This window comes from Meriones unguiculatus, chromosome X (assembly GCF_030254825.1).
Source record: "Meriones unguiculatus strain TT.TT164.6M chromosome X, Bangor_MerUng_6.1, whole genome shotgun sequence".
Taxonomy (NCBI): Eukaryota; Metazoa; Chordata; class Mammalia; order Rodentia; family Muridae; genus Meriones; species Meriones unguiculatus.
In genome coordinates this window covers 66,086,914-66,108,061 of record NC_083369.1, presented here as the reverse complement: position 1 = coordinate 66,108,061, position 21,148 = coordinate 66,086,914, and the positions used below count along the sequence as shown (strand labels likewise).

The 21,148-nt window shown below is 43.6% G+C and overlaps 1 protein-coding gene across 6 annotated transcripts in view; it reads right to left on the bottom strand.

Annotated features, from left to right (window-relative positions):
• Positions 1 to 1,638: 1,638 nt before the first annotated feature.
• The window catches only part of Tmem164 (transmembrane protein 164), a 156,886-nt gene continuing 137,376 nt past the window's right edge, over positions 1,639 to 21,148 (bottom strand). For all 6 annotated transcript variants that reach the window (XM_060374995.1, XM_060374990.1, XM_060374993.1 and 3 more), the window contains 2 exons: positions 7,675 to 7,775; positions 1,639 to 5,964 (listed from right to left, as the gene is read on the bottom strand). In XM_060374995.1, the coding sequence (XP_060230978.1) occupies positions 5,758 to 5,964; positions 7,675 to 7,775 (308 nt within the window). In that variant the 3' untranslated portion in view covers positions 1,639 to 5,757. The remainder of the gene's footprint in view (positions 5,965 to 7,674; positions 7,776 to 21,148) is intronic.

The window sequence follows — 21,148 nt, the reverse complement described above, 5'->3', positions numbered from 1 at the left end:
ATGTGGTTTTCTGTAGCAGGAAGGTGACTTCCTTGAAGGAGGAGGGAAGAGGAAAAAAATCCCACAGTATTTAAAATTACTCTAAAGCACTTTAGGTTATGTCTCTTATACCACTGAAAGAGAATGAAGTTGCATGTCATTGATCACAAGGTACATTCAGCTTTATAGAGCTATTAAAACATGACTAAAAATGTCTTAGAGCCAACGAAATAGAGAAAATCCATTAAAAATGAAAATATCATCTCTTCTACACACCATACCTCCACAGACTTCCACAACAAAGGGCACATAAAGGCACAGCGGGTGAGCAAAGTCAAAACCCCCAGTAGCTGCTAATGGCTACTCTGAGGACAAGCTATATGATGAAATACAGAGACCAACTGCTCTGTTCCCTATCCCTCATCCCCAGAAGGAGCCCTCTAAGGTACCTCCTCAGAATCTATCAAGTGTGGAAGAATGGTTTCTAACTGTCTGGAGGAAGGGAGAGCTTCAATTGCACTGGTAACATTCATTCCCAGAAGTTGGATTTAGCTATGCTTTTTAGATGTCTTAAAAGGCTTCATAAAAGCATTTGTATAGACTGTCAGGTCAAAGAGATGACTCAGAACCTGGAAGCTTAAAGTAAGAACAACAGAAAGGTTTGCTTGGAATTATGAGCTTGAGTCAGGCCTCAGCAATGACAGACTCAACCCCCTACTCTCCGCCCTCGCCGCTGCCACTCAGGCCATAAATGCACAGCATTTAGTCTAGGACTGTAAGGCCGCGCATGCTTCAGAGCCAACACCTGGAATGGGGGTGGAGGGTGGAAGGGGATCTACCTGCACTGACTGTCACTGTGCATCCTTTCTAGAAGTGGCAGCATCAGCTGGCTGTTCCCAAAGCTCACTGTTATCTTGCTCACTCTTCTTCAAGGGACCACCTGACACAGCATGGACACTGCTAACTTAAAGGACATTTGAAGGCTGTGGGCCAGATGTCAACATGTTTCAAAGTTGCATTTTTCCTTGTGTGTGTATGTGCTCACCCACATTTGTGTGCAAAGGTCAAAAATTAATGACCAGTATCTTTATTTATCTTCTCTTGTCACTGTATTTTTTTAAACACTGTCTCTCACTAAACGCAGAGGTCACACTGATTAGACAGAGATTCCAGCAAGGCCCTAGAATCTATCTCCATCAGTAAGAGCTAAGGTTAAAAGTTCATGCTGCTATTACTTGACTTTTACATGTGTACTAGTGATTCAAACTCAGGTGCTTTTGCCTGTCCAACAAACACTTTGCTCATCTCCAAAGCCCCAACGTTGTATTATTGACCTCAGCCATCTAGCCTAGCCATGTCCTGTATACCATAGCAAAGAGAGAGCCTATGTCATTAACTGATGAGTTCCCCTTAGAGTAAATGGCCTGGTAGGCCCCAGGAACCTTGGTGGAAGTACACAATGTGTGGGAAATCAAGACCAATTCACTGTTCTGTCCATGGGGTCAAGCTGTGCTGAGAGCCCAGCTGCCCTGGCTTTGGGGTGGGGTGGGGGGGTAGGGTGGCTACTTCATGACACACAAGGCCAACAAATGATCACTTTTGTCTATTCTGCAAAGCCTTCTTGAGAGGGTTCTGAGAAGCAAGGCCATGGCACCTGAGTTCTCATAAATCTTTTAATAACAGTAAATGAAGAAAACATTGTAACAATAAGTCCCATGGGGAGGGTTCCTTTCATTCAGGGATCTTCAACAGCAGAAACACCTGAGGCTAAATTCAAAATGCTAAGTACACAAATTAAGGACCATTTATTTCCAAAGGTGGCTGCAGAAACCACTTTAGTACAATCAAAGAGATTTTACAAAACAGAGAAAACACATTACAAAAACACCCAAAGAGGAGAGGTAGACTGGAGGTGGGGAGGAACACCCCAGAAGCAGCCTGACAAAGAGGCTCCATCTTGCTGCCATCTAGGGATTTCAGAGACTGGCTCCCAGGAGAGCCCTGCACATGAGGGTACATGGCAGGCTCAGCTTGAGAAGGATGTAGGCTTTCACCAATGTCCCAGAAGAAATAATTGTACACCATTCAATCCTGTTCTCTTCACCACAATTACATCAAATAAATGAAAAATGCTTTAAAATCTAACATAACACTGACACCAAAATCAATCAAGAGTTTCCAAAAACATCATCCAAAACATCAAAATGACTTTTGTTTTTGTTTTTCACTGAGTAGGGATGGAGGTCTGCTCAGTGCCATGAGTAGCAATTCAGTGTATAAAAGTGTCACAGACAAGGGCAAGAGCAAGCAGCTTTGGTCTTCTTGTGCACAATGAACTCATTGCATATGCCAGAGGAAGACTGACTCCTCTAATAGGCTCCTCCCTCAGAGAGGGCAGGGCCAGGAGGAGACAGGACACCTCTTCTGGGTCTGGGATCTTCCCAAGTTACCTGAGAGGCCCGTCCTGGCTCACTAAAACCAGCAGCAATATCTTGTCCTACAGCATCAGAAGCCCCCTCCCCCCCCCCGTTTTCCTCCCCTCCAGGCCTTGCTTGCAGTAGAAACAATTAAGAAACTCTTCTTCCACAGAAGACAAGTGACAGAATTCCAGGGAAGTCTATTTAGAAGCTGGAGCGTTTAAAGGGCCCTTTACCATCTCCTCAACACCCATCCCAACTCTGGGCATTACCTAACCCCAGTTCTACTGCATAGAACCCTGCTGACACTTATCTATCCATGAGAAATGTGTAATTATATCACAAAACACTGAATCATCCATGATCACACAAAGCAAACCCATGACAGAGGCTATATATCAAAAGGGATAGTCTGGCAGGAAGGCTGAGGAACCATAGAAAAAAGTGCACTGCTGACCCCATTTAGCCCATGTAGACCCCGTAGACCACCCCCACACTTACAAAGAAGTCCACAGAAAGACGAAGGACAGACTTAGAAAGGTAGAGGTGGTGGCTCCCCAACCCCACAGTATGTCACGGAATGACACAAGAACATGCTGCTAGGCTTCTGAGAGGATAGTGGGCCAAGTCTTATACATACCCAACTGAATACTGGGGGTGGGGACTTTTAAGCAGGGAAGACAGCTTAGCCAACTAAACTTGTTGACCCAGCCCCATGACCATGGACAAGGAGGGCTTGAGGACGCATAGTTCCCTCTTACTGGCCATCTCTCTAGCATTCTCACACAGGCACAGAGCCCTCATATGCTGGTAGATTGCACATAGAACTTTGGCCAAGGTGGTTAGGGAACAAACAGCCTTCCTGCAGACAAGAGAGGCCTGAGGAGGAGCTACAAAGTCAGGGCAAACTGTCTTCTCTTTTCTTGTACCACAGACAGTAAAGTGCAGGCTTTTGGACATACTTGGGGGCAACTCCTAAGACAAAGTGCTAAGACCTATTCCCTTACCTTGGGCTCAGACCAAGGTAAGAGTGAGATTTAGGCAGTGAAGAGGTTCCCTGTTCTCCAACACCTTAAATACAGGCTAAGGCTCCCTACGGAATCTGTTAAAGGTGCCACAATCTGTTTCTTTAACTTCCTTATGTATGAGTCAACCTAGGCCCCTGTGTGCCCCTTTCATTTTCTTCCCAATAGGTATGTCTGACTCTGGCCTGGCCATGCCAGGCAACACGGCTTTGAATTTCCTCTCTTTCTTTGAGCACTAGGAAATGCCTACCAGAAATCATCTGCTGAGCTGGTGCCAAAGCAGAGGCAGGCTACTGGAGGAATGCCAATGCAGGGCAAACCAAGATGCCTTAGCAACCTGGGCCATGATGCCTCAGATGGGGAAGAAGCATGTGAGGTACTCCCACCTCTGTGGCATTCTAGAATTGATCCCCTCAGCCGAGGCCCTACATCACTGCAGATAGCAGCTCCATGTTGTGGCAGGAGCCGAGTCAAGTCTCATGGACTCCTTTCCTATGACCTCTTCTCCACACTCTTATTTTATAGAGAGGTTCAGGATCAGGGAGGCCTTCACACATTCTATTCATCCCCTGACTTCTCAAACCAGCAACTGAAAAAGTGAGGGTAAGAGACAGCAAAGGGAAGCTTGGCATGGCCCTCACAAATGGCAGAGAGGGGAGATGCCATGGCATGAGCTCAAGGGGAAGAAGCATACTGTGAGTTCTTACTTTCAGTACTTCAGACTAGATCACCTCATGGTCAGGTGGCTCCTCCCAGAGAGGCTTCCCTTAGTTTCCATTTCCTCTGACAGACTCTCCTGCAGTTGTTTTCCTTGCAAATCCGTTTTGTAAAATCATGGCCACCAAGTCACTGAAGCTCAGTTTAGGCCTAATACCACAAACTCACACTGAATACTGCAACTGGCACAGGGTATTGGGGTAGTCATGTTACACACTTCTCTCTATTCTTAAGCAAATCTCTTCCTACTAAAGGTTGCCAAGGCGTCAGCAACTACAAAGACACCTGTACCCATTTTGTGGTCCACACATGACTAAGTACCTTTCAGGTCCACATATGACTAAGTACCTTTCAACCAAAGCACCTCCCTTCAGAGGACTTGATCCACTGGTGGTTTCCCTTTTAATCTACAGATGGGCATTGGACATTGTCAAGCTGTAGAGTCTAGCCACACAAAAGACATCTAACCTTCCTGAAACTGCCTTCAGGAGCAATGGACATGTCCTGTAAGTGCCAGGAATGGCTCGAGAGTACTTTTCTGAAATGCAAGGGTTTCCCCATTTCAGACATCCAAAAGACAAACTGCCAAACAGCACCCAAGCCCCAACACAAGCTCACTCCTCCCTGAAGCAGCTTCAGACAAAGAGGAACAGACAGACACATACAGAGACAATGAGGATGGTCCAAGGGGCAGCTGAGACTAGACTGCTGCCTATTAATAACGAATGTAACATAGAGTGTGACTCAGATCATGGCTTTCTCAAGTTGCCACTCAACTTCATTGATTTTTTAATTTCTGTGCTCGATTCAGACTGGGATGTGGATCTGATCTCAGCTTTCATAGTAAAGGATTTTTTTGGGGGGTCCTGCCTAGTACTATGTACACCTTTACCCTCTTACTTCACATTCAACACACCTTTCTACAGAATCTTGCCCTTGGGCTGTACATTGCTATCACTATCCATCCCAGGCAGCGCCTAGAAGGATTGGCTCGGTGGCTCCTTACTTTGAGTCATGGGACACTAGTCACTGGAAGAATCTATTTTGACTATGAGCTGGGAAGTCCCTTGGCTCTGGGCTTTGCCACTGGTATAGAAACAAGGCCTTGGTCCCCTTCTGGTGGGGGCTATGCTGGAGATTAAAGGGGATCCCAGCATGAGCCTGGAGGTCCCTGGCAGTGGAGAAATGAACCCAACATTATTTCACTGCTGGGATGCTGGAAGAACTACTGCTTTTTGTTCCCTGCTTCCTCAACTAGCTGTTGTTAAAAGCACCAACAAGCAGTGTGAAAGGGGCCACTGACTACCGTTTCCCTGGGTAAGGCCACGCAGAGAGTGGGGCATAGTGGGGACCCAGAGCCCAGGGGAAGAAAGGAAGAAGCTCCATCACCAGCACTTTCCCTGGATACAAAAAGCTATCCATGGGGAGCATCTGGGAAGGGAAGAGTGGAAGAAAGGGACAGAGAAGAGGAAAAAAGGAAATAGACCAAGGATACTATTGCCCTCTCCCATGATTTTGTCAAGAACTGGGTGTTCTCTGGGTCAAATCAGGACTTGCTTTCTCAGCGAGAAACAAAACAAAACAAAAAAACAAAATAAAAAACCAAAATCCAAGCACCTTCAGTCTATTTTCTTGGCTGGAAGCCGGAGCAAATCTAGCAGATATTTACACAAGGGCCCAGCCATGTATGTGAACAGGATGACCAGCTTCCCGTGGGTCATGGTCATGAGAGTCTGGTGTCCCGAGGCCCAGATGCGATACCAGGGGCCGTAGAATGGGTCTGAGATGGCCGGACACAGCATGTTGTTCAAATTCACTTCGGTGACCTGCAGGGACAAGGGAAGTAGAGTGAGCGTTCGCCATCCCGAGGCGTCCTCTGGCTATCGCCAGTTCGGCCATCTCTCCCTAGTAGTAACTGGACAAGGTGGGATTGACCTGTTCATCAAAGGAGCTTCTTTGCTCTAGGCTTTCTGAGTGGGTGATATAGGTCGCTGTCTTGGGCAAAAGCTATTCACTTTTGCTCAGTCTTGCTTTCCAATTGGGCCCAGAGTCCATTGTCATTCCTACACATTTATTGTGTGCCTAGCTCCTGGAGAGATTATGGGATTAAAAAAGGAAAAGCTGTTAACTGCATGGTTCTTTCTCCAAGTAGCAAGGAAAATCAGTTTACTGCATATGACCTCAAACTAGATGGTGCCCACTAAGCTTTGAGTATACAGAGGTGTGAAGGAAGTGGCACTTGAATAAACTCATGAGAGATGGACAGGGGTTATGGCGAGGAGTGGGTGAGTAGAACTTTCCTGGTTGTGGAGGGGGGGAGCATGTAGGAGAACACAACATGTATAATGATATGAGCATACTGACACTCCTGGAATCCAGCATATCACTAGAAAGCAGCAAGACCTAAGGAGGTGTGTGCAGGGAAGAATCATTCCTTCCCACAAGCACAGGCAGCATTCACACTACTGGTGAAGATCTCTGGCTACCTCCAGTAGACCAGAGCAAGGAAGACAAAGTGAGCACTTCTACAAAGGCATTGGGAACATTCAGTTACTCAGCCTTATCAAACAAGGCCACACAAGGCTCCACATGACTAACACTACATTAATGCCAATTGCACAAAACCAAATACGGCACTCCTGCCCCAAGGACAGCCAGAAAGCCTGCCTTCCAGAGCTCTTAAAACAAACCCTTAACACTGGGCGGGTATGGTGGCACACACCTGTAATCCCAGCACTCTAGGAGACAGAGGCAGGTGGTCTGTGAGTTTGAGGCCAGCCTGGTCTACATAGGGATCCCAGGACAGCCAAGGCTACATAGAGAAACCCTGCATCAAAAAAAAAAAAAAACAAAAAACAAAAAACAAACAAACAAACAAAAAAGACAAGTCTTCACTATTTGTCAAGGAAGCTGGACTTTTGTATCATGTTACAGTGAGGTAGAAAATTCCTTTTCCTCACCCAGCCATGATCTTTCCCTCCTCACTTAGACATCGATATATACCTTTGCATTATCTGTGCTATTGGACTCTGAATAATTCAACATTAAGGGCAGCTACTGTCCATATTCTAGGCAGTTCTTATACTACAAAATATTCTGGGGCTCCTAACCCCTCACATCCACTGACCACACAGTTGAAGGGAGGGTCTCCTGAAGAACCTGGGAACCTACCCAGAGTAGACCCAACATAAGAGGCCACCATAAGGCCCAGGACCATCATGCTAATGCCATGAGGTCCAAAGCACTTGCCAGTTACAGGTCATTATTTCAGACCCAAGTAGCCATGAATGCAGGTTATCCTTGCCTCCCCAAAAATGAAGGAACAGCTATTACTGAACTATTTGGAGAGGCCAAGACTTTGGATCAAAAGTCAGTATCCCATATACAACAACCTGATGTACTTGCCTTTAGCATCGTGTTTGTTTGTTTGTTTGTTTTTTTTTCAAAACAAATTAATACAACAGCACCAACCAGGATTATCAGGATTTATAAAGAACTCCAAACAGACGGGAGAGGAGGGAGCTAAGTGAACTTACCAGGCCGAGGATCTGCAGGATGCTGAAGTGGTAAAAGAACATGAGACCCGTTGAGAGAAGAGCCCACTGGAAACTGCTGAGGGGCTCTGGGGTGTAAGCACCTGGAGGAAGAGGGGAGATGGTGAGCCGAGAGGAATAGTGACCCACTTTTCCTCCTCTGCTCACAAGAGTGCAAGTGCTGAGGTCATGGCCACAGCTGTAGCAAGCTTGGTGTCTCTTTTATTTATTAATGATAGCATCTCCCAAGGGACCCTCATGCTTAGCTAGGAGCCATGATAGCCCTTTCTTGACCTGCTTATGCCAGCTGATGTTGCACCATTAGAAAGCAATGGTTCTGTTTCATTCTAAAGGTAATTCATGAATATTAAAGGTGATTTAGAATTTAAAACAACTGGAAAGAAGATAGAAGCAAAGAAGGAGAGCATTCCTAGCACTCAACTACTAGAAAAGAATCCTCACTAATACATTGCTGTGTCTCCTTGGCCATTTTCTCCACACCTCAGGATTAATTTTTAAAATTAATACTTTAATTAGTACTACATATCTGTACATATAACTGTTTTTATGAATATTTATTTCCTCTTGATTCTAAATAGTATGAAAATGTTTATATTGAAGTCACATAAATTTGGGTTCAAATTTTGACTCTATCATTCATTAACTGTTTGGTTCTGAAAAGCTTTTAACACTTTTGCAAATCTTACTTGTCCACCAAATTGGGATAATTGTAACCATGAGGTCTGGCATAACATGGTGGCTCAATGAGCATCAATGTTCTCTTACTGTCATTCTTAAATCTAGAGCCCTTATAAATGTTTTCTTCAGTGGTTGTGCCATTTCTCAACTACTAAACAACTTTTCCCAGGAACACCAAATAATAGCTTTCCACTCCTATTGCTGCTGGGAACTATCATCTCTGTAGGCCTGGATGCATTTCAGAGCTTACAGAGCAGGGACTTGTTATACCCAATGCTGCAGATGTCTCTCTGGTTGGTTATTTGGAAGAGGTGCTTCAAAAAGTGACCCAAAATACACCTTCCTATTCCCCAACATAGGGGTGACACCATCTGCAGAATCTTCCACTGACTCTTCCCTTTGTCCAACAATTGTAAATATCTAGTATTTTGTAATAAGGTCCCACAGTTTGAGAAATATAGTCAGCAATAACAACATAGCAAGACTTGGGGTAGGGTGATGGAGATCAGTCCTTCCTGTCATGGGAAGACAGAACTCAGCCTGGGAGTCAGGAGTGGAGGTGGGGTAAGGAGTGTTTCTTGATAGAGGCAGCATTGGAGCAGAGTCCTGAGAAAGAAATAGAACTGCAGAAGGGGCCTAGGTCTTCCGATCTGCACACAGACACACATGAAACAGACTATTCGGAGTGGTACATGTAAGGTAAGAGTTTAGTGGTGGTGGCGTGGCTTGGGGTATGATGGCTCAACAAGTAAACTTGTGTATTGTTCATGCCTGATGACCTGACCGTGGGACACAAGTAAAAAAAAGCCAGATTTAGTAGTGTATATCTATAGCCCTAATATTCCTACAGTAAGCTGGAAGGCAGAGACAGAATAATCACCTGAAAGTTTGCGGTGCTATCCCAGAGAATGCAGCACAACATAAACAAGAGACACCATGCGTCAAAACAAGGTAGAACAAGAGACTCAGTTCCCAGAAGTTGTCCTCTAACTCCACATGCATGTTATGGCACAGGCATGACCATACTCATGTATATACATCTCTCTCATGTGCACATATAACTTACAAAAGTAATAAAATAATAATAATAATAATAATAATAATAAATCCAGTAAAGTCACAGGGAGAGTATAATGGAGGCGGTGAGTACAATATTAGCTAAGCTGGTCTGTCCAAGCTGGGCCATGTGGGCGTCACGAAGCTATTCTGAGGGCTTTGGGCTACATATGTACAACAGAACTGCAAAGTCAAATGTGTCATGTTTCACAGTGGTTCTAGGAAGCCAGAGCATGATTAAGACTAAGAGATACTTGGGAACACTACAGGTTTGTAAGCAGAAATCACATGCCCTTGTAAAGAATGCAGCTACATCTCAGCTCTGCCAGACACAGCATTGCAAGAATATGGCTCAAGAGGTGCTTGTTTCTTGCTTTTTCAAAGAAAAGCTAGAAGCACGAAACTTTATGTGGAATGTCTGATTTTTTAAATGCAGGCAATTATTCAAAATGTTTTAAGAATGCTCAATGGACCAAACAAAACATGTATTCCAGATGTATTTTAGTCCTTGGGAGGCCAGCTTTGTACTCTGCTACAGAGCCACTAAAAGCTGCAGGAAGTTTGAGGAATGTGAATGCTGGCCATTCTGATTAGGGTAAGGGTCAGTATAATAATGCAGAGAGTAAAAACAGGGGTGTTGGCGGAGGGACTGCTCCAGGGGCCTAGAGAACAAGGCAGTGTCTGGTGGTAAAAAGCAGGATACCTCCGGAAGAGAGGAGGTGGAAAATCAGAAGGATAGGGTAAAAGATAGGAGGGTATAGTTGAGGGAGAGGAAGGACAGTAGTGACTTTTGGAGTTTTAACTAATTGCTTGACCATCACTAGATTGATGATGCCATTTATTGCAATGAAGAAGAGAAGCAGCAGCAAATTGAAGTAAGGGTAAAGGAAATATGAAGACTAGTTTATACATGTTGAAAATAGAGTACCTGTCTGTGAAATACCCACATGAAAACATTCCTGCAGTGACCACATATGCTCTAGAACATAGAGCATGATGGGTGACACTATGGACACCCAGAGCCTAGAAGGTATGCTATTCAAATTCTGGATTTTAGAGCTTTGGGCAAATCTCGGTTTCTCTTCAACTCGGCTTTTCTCATCCGTATAATGGAAAAGGCACTACCTCATTCACAGAGCTGTCGGTCAAACGGATGACACAGTTATAATATGGTACCAGGGATTTAACAAATGCCTGTTACTTTTATGATCTGAACCACAAAAGAGGATGAGTTGAACATAAAAAGATGGGTGACATACATCAGCACAAAGAAGACAACAAAGTCATGGAAACATGTACACAGAAGAAAACAAAGTCATGGAAACATACGTACACTGAAGAAAACAAAATCATGGAAACATGTACACAGTGAGAGAGTAAGAAGACCAAAAGTGAGATAGCAAGGAACAAGTGCTAGAAGGGGGAGTAAGCAGGAAGAGATAAGTGGAGTGACTGAAGCCAGGGAATATTCTATAGTGTTCATTCTGGACATGTTGAAATATCTGTGGTTTATGATTTGGTGTCGGGATATATTTATAGCTGTCTTTGACCACATCTGGCCCATGGGTTGGACACGCCTTTGAGACCCAACCCAATATTCCACAAAGTCATGAACCTTGTATGTCATTCCAATAGCCAAGACAGTACTTGGTTGGTAAGAATGCATTGAACAATATACTGGGAATGTGAACACTGGTCTGCCTGATAAGTGAGTGTGAGCTGGACACCATTTTGTCACTCCAGTTTCTGAGGCCACATGGAGGAAGAAGAGACCTGGAAGGCTGACAGGTGCCCAGGCTTTTACACATTCCAAAGCCTCCATCTATCACTTTCTCGGCAGTCTTTTTATTCCCTCTGACTTCTGCTCAAAGGACCCCACCCCAATGCATCTGAGTGGTAGTGACATGTCTCAGGAAACAAATGGTGGGGCAGGAGTGGACATGAATGTGGGTGTCTGTCCTTGGCCAGTAGCCAGCTCAGCAACCACAGTTCTAGGGAAGGAGGAGATGAGGATTCAAGCACATAACAGCCGTTCCTTCTCTCTGATAATTCCATGTTGTGTTCTGTGTTCTGGCAAGAAAGGATCACTCAGATAATATCAGAAGACATGTTTCTCAGTGTTCTCACTGACCCTTCACAGAGCCCCATGTTTGCATCATCCTTTCTGAGTTGCATCATCTCTCCCAACCAGACTGACTGTTGACAGAGGGAGGGACTCTTCCCTAAAGCCCCTCTTTACCTCAGCCCTACATGCACTGTGGACATTCAAGCAATGCTCACTACGTGGGCAAAGAGCTGACACAGGCTTGCTAAGAAATCATAAAAGTGTAGCTTTCATTCAATGCTAGTACCATGAAGACTGTCATCGAATACCTATAAAATCCAACCCACAAAGCACCCTTATCTGCAAAAAGATATTTATACATGTTTTCTCCATAATATTGAGAAACTGGAAACAAACCAACTAGGGAGATAGGTTAGGTAAACTATAATACCTCATATTGTGCAATACTCCACTGCCATTCAAATGGCAATCAGATTGCCCATGCATGAAGAAACCATTCCAGGTGAGTAACAAGTATAAAAGGCAGAACATCAAACAGTACAGACATGAGAGAAAACACAATGTAATAGCTTAAAAGCAAAGGCCTGGGGATGGGGGGGTCAGACAGCTTCAAGTTCCCCATGGGAATGAGCCTGAGCAGATCACACTTCCTTTAAAGTTGTTTTCCTGTATAGGAACTAGAAGCAGCATCCATTCCTCAGGGCTGAGTAGTGGAGTAAGACATTACAGAAAGCAGATGCAGCAGCTAGCCTAGCATGGTGAAATTTTCACCCCAGGGATCACAGGCATACAAACTCATACATAGGCAGGAAGAGGAGGGACATTCTAGGGCAATGGGGAGGTGGACACCTCCTCTGTGAAGGGAGACTGCCTATGGCAAATATGATCCTATATTCCATTTCCTTCAAAAACCACAGTTAAAAAACACATTATGCACTGATAACCCAGCCCATAGAGATATATGCAAGTTGTATACAAACTCACATAATTCTCTTTGCTGGAGACCTGGATATGGCCCTTGGGATAATCCTGGGGAAAAAAAAAACAGTTTTCCTCAAAAGGAAAATAGAAACTGAATTGCTTTCGGGAAAATTCAACAAATCATAAAAATCTTTTTTTTCCACTTTAAGAAAGTATGTAACATTTTTCTGCTGGCATTTTCTGTCCCAGGAGGATAGGAGCACGTCATCAGTAAAGGTAGGGAGAAACCAAGAAAATAGTTTCTGTAAAATTGATTTCTGCCAGAAGGAAGCCGTAGGAGTACTGGGAGCCAAGGCAATTGCTCCAGCAGTAGCAAGGACCCCCAGAGGCCCTCCCAAGAGATCTTTCTCTCCTCCTACACACTCACTCATGGAGGATGACACCAAGGACTTATCATCCCATCTTCCTGCTTCCTTCAACTCACTGACTTTTTTGTGCTACCCACTCATTTAATATCTATGACGCAGGTTGGACTCTATGACAAGAGTAGGGATACAATCTTGGCTATCTTCTGCCCTTTACAATCTACTGCAGTTGACAAGTTGCAGGTGACAAATGGAGGAGGAGCTAACATGGTGACTGGGGATACTGAATAAGAGAAGAAACTGGAGAGGGTCAGAGTTCAGGAAATATGAACGACAGGAAGCAACTGACAGGACAGAACAAACATTCTAGGCTGGAGGTGTAGCCGGAGGAGAGGTATATGGGTGTTAGTGGCATACTATTTGCATGCAATTACGTGCAGTTCCTTGTTACGGGAGAGCACAAGAATGCAAGAGGAGTCCTGTGTCAGTAGGTAGCTAGAGAGACAAGAAAACAGAACATAACATAGGAAAGACCTTGTTATCCAGGCCAAAGAACTTGGCCTTTATCCACTATACAATGAGAGGCTACTGAAGGGTTGTTAAGAGACAAAAAAGGTCAGATACGTGTCTCGGCCAGCTGGATGGCTCCCAAAGCACTGGAGATAGTGGGCCAGAGGGAAGCAGAACTGAAGAAAGGCTCAGATACTGCTGTGCTGACACAGATGGCTTGGCCCCTTGCCAAGGGCCATCTACAGGAACTTCCAGGTCTCTAACTTCAGGAATTAACAGGAGTTTTAGGGGAGAGAGGAGCTTAGGTTAGGGCACAACACTGAATACTATAAGCTACAGTGGCAGATACCTCCATTGAGTTATGGCTTCCCAGGTCTAGCGCTTAGGAGAGGGAAACACAGATTGGTTTGTGGCGAAAATTTCACAAAGAGTCCACAAAATGAGGCTACAGTTCTAAGAACAGGGATCTGGAAAACAGCAATACTTAGACAGCTAGAAAAACCCATAAGAAGATGAGTTTGATGATGAAACTGCAGAAGCAGGTACCCTAAAAGTTGGGAGAACAGAGTTAAAGAAGGGCCAGCTATGTTAAATGCTCTGTCATTGCTACTAGCTAGAAGATACATCCAGTAGCATAATTTAAATGCATATACATAAAACCAAAGATCTGTTTCCTCACTCATGTAAGCCACAATTCCAGTGCTCAATAGCCACATATGCCCAGTGATTGCCATATCACACAGTGCAGGCATAAACCACTTTCATGATCATAGAAGATTCCAGTGAGGATACCCTTCTCCTGGGGGTGGGGGTGGTCTAACAGAGTCAAGACACACATTCCAGAGTTCACAAATGTGGTGGCCACTGGTGCTTTTCCTATGACAGTTTCAAGAGAGGAGCTATAAAAGAGTGAAGTGGCAAATATATTTTCCTGTCAAACAAAGCAAGGAAGTGAATTCCAGGAAAAGGTGTCAGAATATAATGCCACATAGAAATGATAGGGCCAGTCACCCTGCACTCTCCGTCTCTTCTCTGAATGCCTCCTTGCAGCCTCCTGTAATTTTCTTTTACATTTTTTTTTCTGAGACAGAATCTTGTAACCAAGGCCAGATCTTGAACTTGCAGAAATTCCTTGGCCTTAGCCTCTCAAGGTCTGGGTTTATAGGTGTGAACCACATCTGACTCAACTTTTTGTTCTTTCACAACAGACCTGTCCCTACAAGTCATCTGCTGCCTTGGCAGCCCTCTACAGTCCCCTTTCTCTAACCCCATGGCATTGTGGTAGATAAAGCAGCACTTGCTTGCTTTTCATTGCTCTTTCCAGACTGCTGGTCCTCCCTTCATCCTAAATCCACACAACTACTATTGTACTGCATAGCATTTCTCCCTTTGGCCATCAACCATAGATGATGGATAATGGCCCTTTTGCTCCGAAAATATTGGTACCTTGCTTGGTACCACTCTCTACAAAACCATTCCTGTCTTAATTGTTGCTCATTGCTACATGTCCCTGGAAGAATCTTCCAGGATCCATTCAGCTCTATGGTCTTGTTCCCATTGCCACACTACGGCCATTCACTTTCATGGTCAAGCCTGAGACCCTGTGATAAGGAGCAGCTGTATCCTCTTTCAGATCTCAAAGACAAGCGTTCCCCCTTTGGCCATCGTTATTACCTTTCCTGCTCACTTCTTCAAACCATGAACCCACCTGGTCTTTTTTACAACAACAGAATCTGTGATCCTACCATCTTTTCATTCAACACTTTCTCCTTCCTTTCTTAAATCCCATGCCCTGTTATTCTGATTATCCTTTGCTGACATCTTTGTCTCCTCTCACTATGGCTGGGAAAAGAAAAAAAAAAAACAACTCTGCCCCAGTTAAATGTCATTATCTTTCTCCCCTTGCGTGTCCCTCCACAGCTTAACATGGCTGGAGAACAGCAGCGGCACTGAGTATCCTCATGTTTAATTTGAGGTCACAGATCTGAAGTGCATCTTTCATGTTGCCAGGCAATCACACTATATTCTCCTGCCCATTCACACTCTCTCTTTCTAGGGTCATGATTTAACATCTTCTCTCTTCTCGAACCTTTAATACTTTCCTCCCAGCCTCACTGTCAAAAGATGACCTGGGTGCCACTTCCTCCTCCACCTAGAAAAGGGAAATTACACAAAACATCTCAAGCCCCCATAAGCACATTTAAACACCTACACACATTAACACTTGCTGGGTTTGCTCTGCCTTCATCTCTGTGACTCAGAACTGTGAAGAGAGGGACTCAGTCAAGGACAGATTTTTCTTTAGAACCCTGCTACTACTCCCTCATCTACCTACCCTCCAACTAGGTTTTTTTCTTTCTCTTACTACCCTTGTTTCTGCTTCCCTACTGGGTTATTCCTGTGACATGAAAACAAACTAAACGTACAGAGATTGCTCTCATCTGAAAACAAGTACTTGACAGCTTCCCAGAGCTCCAGTAACTGCTTCTCTCCTTTGAAACAAAGATAGACTATCTTTACAACACATAGAACTGGCTATATCTGGACTGGCCAATGCAGGATCTATTAGTCACATGTCACTCAGAGTTCATTTGAATTGAGCTGTGATCTTGGTGTAGACACTGGATAGCAAAGTATATCTACTAAAATACTCTAGTCATAATTTTATATTGGTTACATCTGAATAGTAGTTTTGGACAAACTTGTATAATAATATTTGTATAATAATGTTATTATACAAAATTTATATAGCAATATTATATAATTTGTATGTTATATAATTTGTATAATAATATTAATTCTACATGTTTGCCTTACCTATTTTTAATGTGGTTATGAACACCTGAAATTACATACATACCATATATTTTCATTAGATTCTCTGGTCTATTCTTACTCCAAATTCCTCTCTTCCTGCTCTCTTAAACCCACTTATGTCAGGTTCCTCTTCCTACACTACAAACTGTTCCCATCAAAGTCACAAATGACCTTTTCATTTCTAAATCCAATAACCAACTTGTAGACCTCATTCTATGTACCAGTTCTTAAAGCACTTGGTTTCTGGGCTACTGCTTACTCTCAGCTATTTTCCTGCCTCCTTCCCTGCTTCTCAGCCTTCCTTGACATTTCTTCCCCCATGGTGCTGACCTCAAAATGATAGACATGATCAGGCTGTAGAACTCAGAACTCTGCTTACTTTTACCATATAGAGTTGGTGTCAACAAACTTCATGGCTTTAATATGGTCCACATGCTGATGACTCCAAAATTTACGCCTTACCATGGACTTCCACCCTAAACTCTAAAATCAACAGCTACTGGGTGTCTCAACCTTAAGCGAAACTTCTGTCTTAGCTTATCACTGTACTTAAGGCTGCAGGTAAATTATAGTTTCTCAGAATCCAAACCACTCCACAACAACTTGTGTGTGTGACCAACAGGGCTCCATTACATGGCTTGCTTTAGACAATGGGACCTCCGAAAGAAAATTTAATAGGAGGTTTGAGACACACTTGAGCACTGGAGGTTGCCCTCTTTGAAATATTACCCTGACACCCACAATGCCATGAACAGCTGGGTGAATAGAGGCCCAACAATTCCAGGGTCTCAGCTGGGTCCAGTGAAGACTGGAAGAATTCAAGCTGTTTTCACAAACCACCATACAGCAATGAAGGCTAAGAAATCCACAATCAAAGTATCAAAGGTAGTTGGTTTCTACTTAGGGGTAACTTCTAGGTTTATAGATACCACCTTCTGGCTATGTGTTCCTCACATGACACAGAGAGGGTGGGTTGCCAATTGAAGGTCTGCTCTCTAACAAGGGCATCGATTCCATCATGAAAGAAAATCTTATGACTTCCTCTATCCCTAACAATATCGCAAAGATGCAATTCTGAAGTATCATCCTATTGTGGGGCTCAGGTTCAACATATGAATGATCTTAGATGAACTTCATCAGTCCATAAAGAATGGACCAGTGGATCTATACAACTGCAATAACTAATTCTAAGTCACTAAGTTTTAGGGATGGTTATTACCTAACAGTACTTAATTGAAACAATAGCCACACACACACACCAACTCCCCCACCCCAAGAAGGAATACACAATACCAAAAGCCTTCATTCAATAAAATTGTCGTCCATTTAGTTTGACCAGGTCAAAAACCTTAGACTCACTCTTTTTTTCATTATTTATTTATTTATTTATAAAAATGTATTCATTTTGTATCGAAGCTGTAGCTCCCTCCCTCATCCCCTCCCAATCCACCCTTTCTCCCTCTCTCCTCTCCTCCCATGACCCTTCTTCCCCAGTCCACTGATAGGGGATGTCCTCCTCCCTTTCCATCTGACCCTAGACTATCAGGTCTCATCAGGACTAGCTGCATTGTCTTCCTCTGTGGCCTAGCAAGGCTGCTCCCCTCTCAGGGGGAGGTGAACAAAGAGCCAGCCCCTGAGTTCATGTCAGACACAGCCCCTGCACCCACATGGACACTGAGCTGCCATAGGCTACATCAGGGGCTCTCGGTTATCTCCATGAATGGTCCTTGGTTGGAATATCAGTCTCAGAAAAGACCATTGGGAACAGATTTTTTGGTTCTGTTGCTCTTGTTGTGGAGCTCCTGTCCCCTCCAGGTCTTCTATCTCTCCCTTCTTTCATCAGATTCCCTGCACTCTGTCCAAAGTTTTGCTAGGAGACTCATCATCTGCTTTAATACCCTGCTGGGTAGAGTGTTTCAGAGGCCCACTGTGATAGGCTCCTATCATGTTCCTTGTTTTCACCCTCTTCTGCTGTCTATCATGTTTACATTTCTGAATGAGGATTGATCATCTTACCCAGGGTCCTCCTTCAATCTTAGTTCCTTTAGGTGTACAGATTTTAGTATGATTATCCTATATTATATGGCTAATATCCACTTATGAGTATATACCATGTGTATCTTTCTGCTTCTGGGATACCTCACTCAGGATGATATTTTCTTGTTCCCACCATTTGCCTGCAAATTTCATGATTTCCTTGTTTTTAATTGCTGAGAAATATTCCATTGTGTAAATGTACCACAGTTTCTGTATCCATTCCTCAATTGAGGGACATCTGGTTGTTTCCAGATTCTGGCTCTTATGAATAAAGCTGCTATGAATATGGTTAAGCAAATGATTAGGAATAGTGCTACCTCAAGATATAGCTATAACACCCCTAGCCATATAACCAAAATATGCTCAAGTATACAACAAGGACATTAGATTCACTCTTTACCTTTCTTCTTTTTCTTTCTCATCTTATATCTGATTCATCCATGAACTGTTGGCTGTACCTTTCACTTGTACTCAGAACCCAACACCCTTTCCCTATCTCTACTCCATCCTATTCCAGGTCACCATCAGCCAGTTTCTACATTATCACATGAAGCACTTACATTTTTCTCTGCATCTACCATTACACTTGCATTCTAATATCAGCATAGCAAACAAGAAATCCTTTAAAAATTTAAATTAGACTCACAGATCTTTCCCTCAAAAAACCTATTACTTTCACCCATTTGTCTTACCTATTTTTTGTTTTTGTTTTTTGTTTTTTTTTTTCAATGCAGTTTATTCAGGAACCTTGAACAATCATCTGACCCTGGGTAAAGCCAGCCCACTTTAAATAGCCTCTGGGTAGCCAACCCCAGCGTGCCACATGGGCAATGCAGATAGGTCCACATACATGGAAGCAAGCCAGATCCTCAGCCTTAGTCAAATGTGGAGTTGTTTGTGACAGAGAGCACTCACCATCGGGAAGGTGGAAGGCAGAAACCAGCTCCATCTTTCAGGCGCGGCATTACGCAGCTCTCTACAGTTCCCCCTTTTTGTTTTGGACGCATCAGGCAAGAGTAGAGGTCTGATCTCTGATATTAGAAATAAATTGGGACTTTGTACTGATGTTCATTTAGGTGTCATCCACCCAAAGAGCATCAGACCCGTGGTATATATGCAAGATTAGAGTCTCACAACAGCATAACGCAGCCATGACCATTCAGGCCTTTACAGCCATTGAAGCAGGACAGTCTCCCCAAGCATGGTTGGCTACGATAAAAAGCCAAAATGTTACGCTCAGGATGCGAGGCTAAGCACTGCACTCAGGGTCAGCCGCTTTGGACCCAGAGAAGAGCATGTCTGGTTGCATGCGGGTTGATGCCCCAGGTCCTGCCTCTGAGAAAAAGGTATCAGACGGGTCTTACCTATTTTTAAAGTGATTATCATCTATAACCTCATATCCCACTGTTTTCCCCTCTTCATATGGAACCAGCCACAATGGTTTCTACATAGTTGCAGGAATCATTTATAAACATTTCTGCCTTGTAGCCATTACACTTGTTACTAACTCAGTTTGCCATATCTTTCCAATAGAGATCAAAGGGCTTGTTCTTTTGCCAGCTAGCCTTTGCTCAAATGTCACATTGTCAGGGAAACCTTCCCTTTAAATGAGGCAACATCATTTAAAATAGCAGCCCTCCGTGCCCATGTGGCAGCATCGCGTATTTTACTCTTGCTTTGCACTTGACATCTAACTTCGGTACCGTTTCTCTATTTCTTTACTGTCTATCTCCTCCCACATGGATGTAATGTTCGTGAAAGAAAGAATACTGACATGTTTCGCTCTTTGTGTTTTAGTCAGTAACTACTACACTGCCAGACACCAGTGGGGATTCCAAAAATATTGACTTAAAGAATGGCATGAGTATGCTAGCATGCTGAAATACTACATATAGTCTAACATGCTTCATTAGAATTGTGTGATGGAGACAGATTAAGGGATTAAGGGCAGTTCAAGAAGAATCCAGCTTTACATATTTAGGGCATCACAGATCACGTTGAGACTGGGTTAAAATGTAGGTTCTGATGAGGGTGGTCTGGGCAGAGTGAGAGCCTCCACATACCTAAATAGTTCCCTGGAGCTACTAAGGCTCATACTATGCTTCGACCAGTAAGTACTAGAATTTGTAGACTGAAAGACAGAAAAGAATTAGGAAGATCAGGGAGAAAACTGCAACAAGAGACTGAGCAGGGATGATCTAATCTAAACTATAAAAGTCTAGTGGGAATGAATCAGAAAGGATCAAGAGGTGAAATTGGCAGGATTTGATCATTGACTGGCTAAATGGAAGTTGGACCTCAAAGAGTTAAGAGCTGCTGATTAACTTTAGATTCCTGGCCTGGATAATAAGCTAATTACTCAGTAGGATTGGAAACTTTGGGAAAGCTGAAGGTTTAAACCTAAGAAAGAGAATGACAAGCTCAGCTCCAGACAATGTTGCCTTCTTACCATCTGTGTCCTACAGATGAGACAGCTCCATTAACGCCTTTGTAAGGTTTTATCATTTTTTGAATATGCGGTATTCCCCCAAAGGTGTGGGTGGAGCCAGTGTCATGACTATACCTTGATACTGTTAACCTAAATCTATACATTAATCCACTGAAAGATTCATGATCAAGTGGACTTAATGCAGGGAAGTGGCTCACCGAAGGGATGCCCTGAAAAGATCTATCTTTTTCTCTGGCCCTTTTCTTTGTTTCTCTGCTTCCTGTCATCACAGGATGAGAGCATTTCTGCCCCACTATGTATGCCTTCTCTACCATGATGACCTGCTTTATCATGCACAGGCCCATATACAATTAAAATTTGTAGCCTTTTTAAGTGTTGGAACAATTGTTCCCCAAATTTTCACATCAATTGGCATAATAGAGATGTATCATGTGGAGTATGATATACAAAAAACTTGGTGATGCATCATTTGGATCTTCTGATTCCCCTAATATCCTAATTACCCAGGAACTATTTCACAAAGGACTATCTCTGGCATGAACTCAGTGGCAGGCTCTC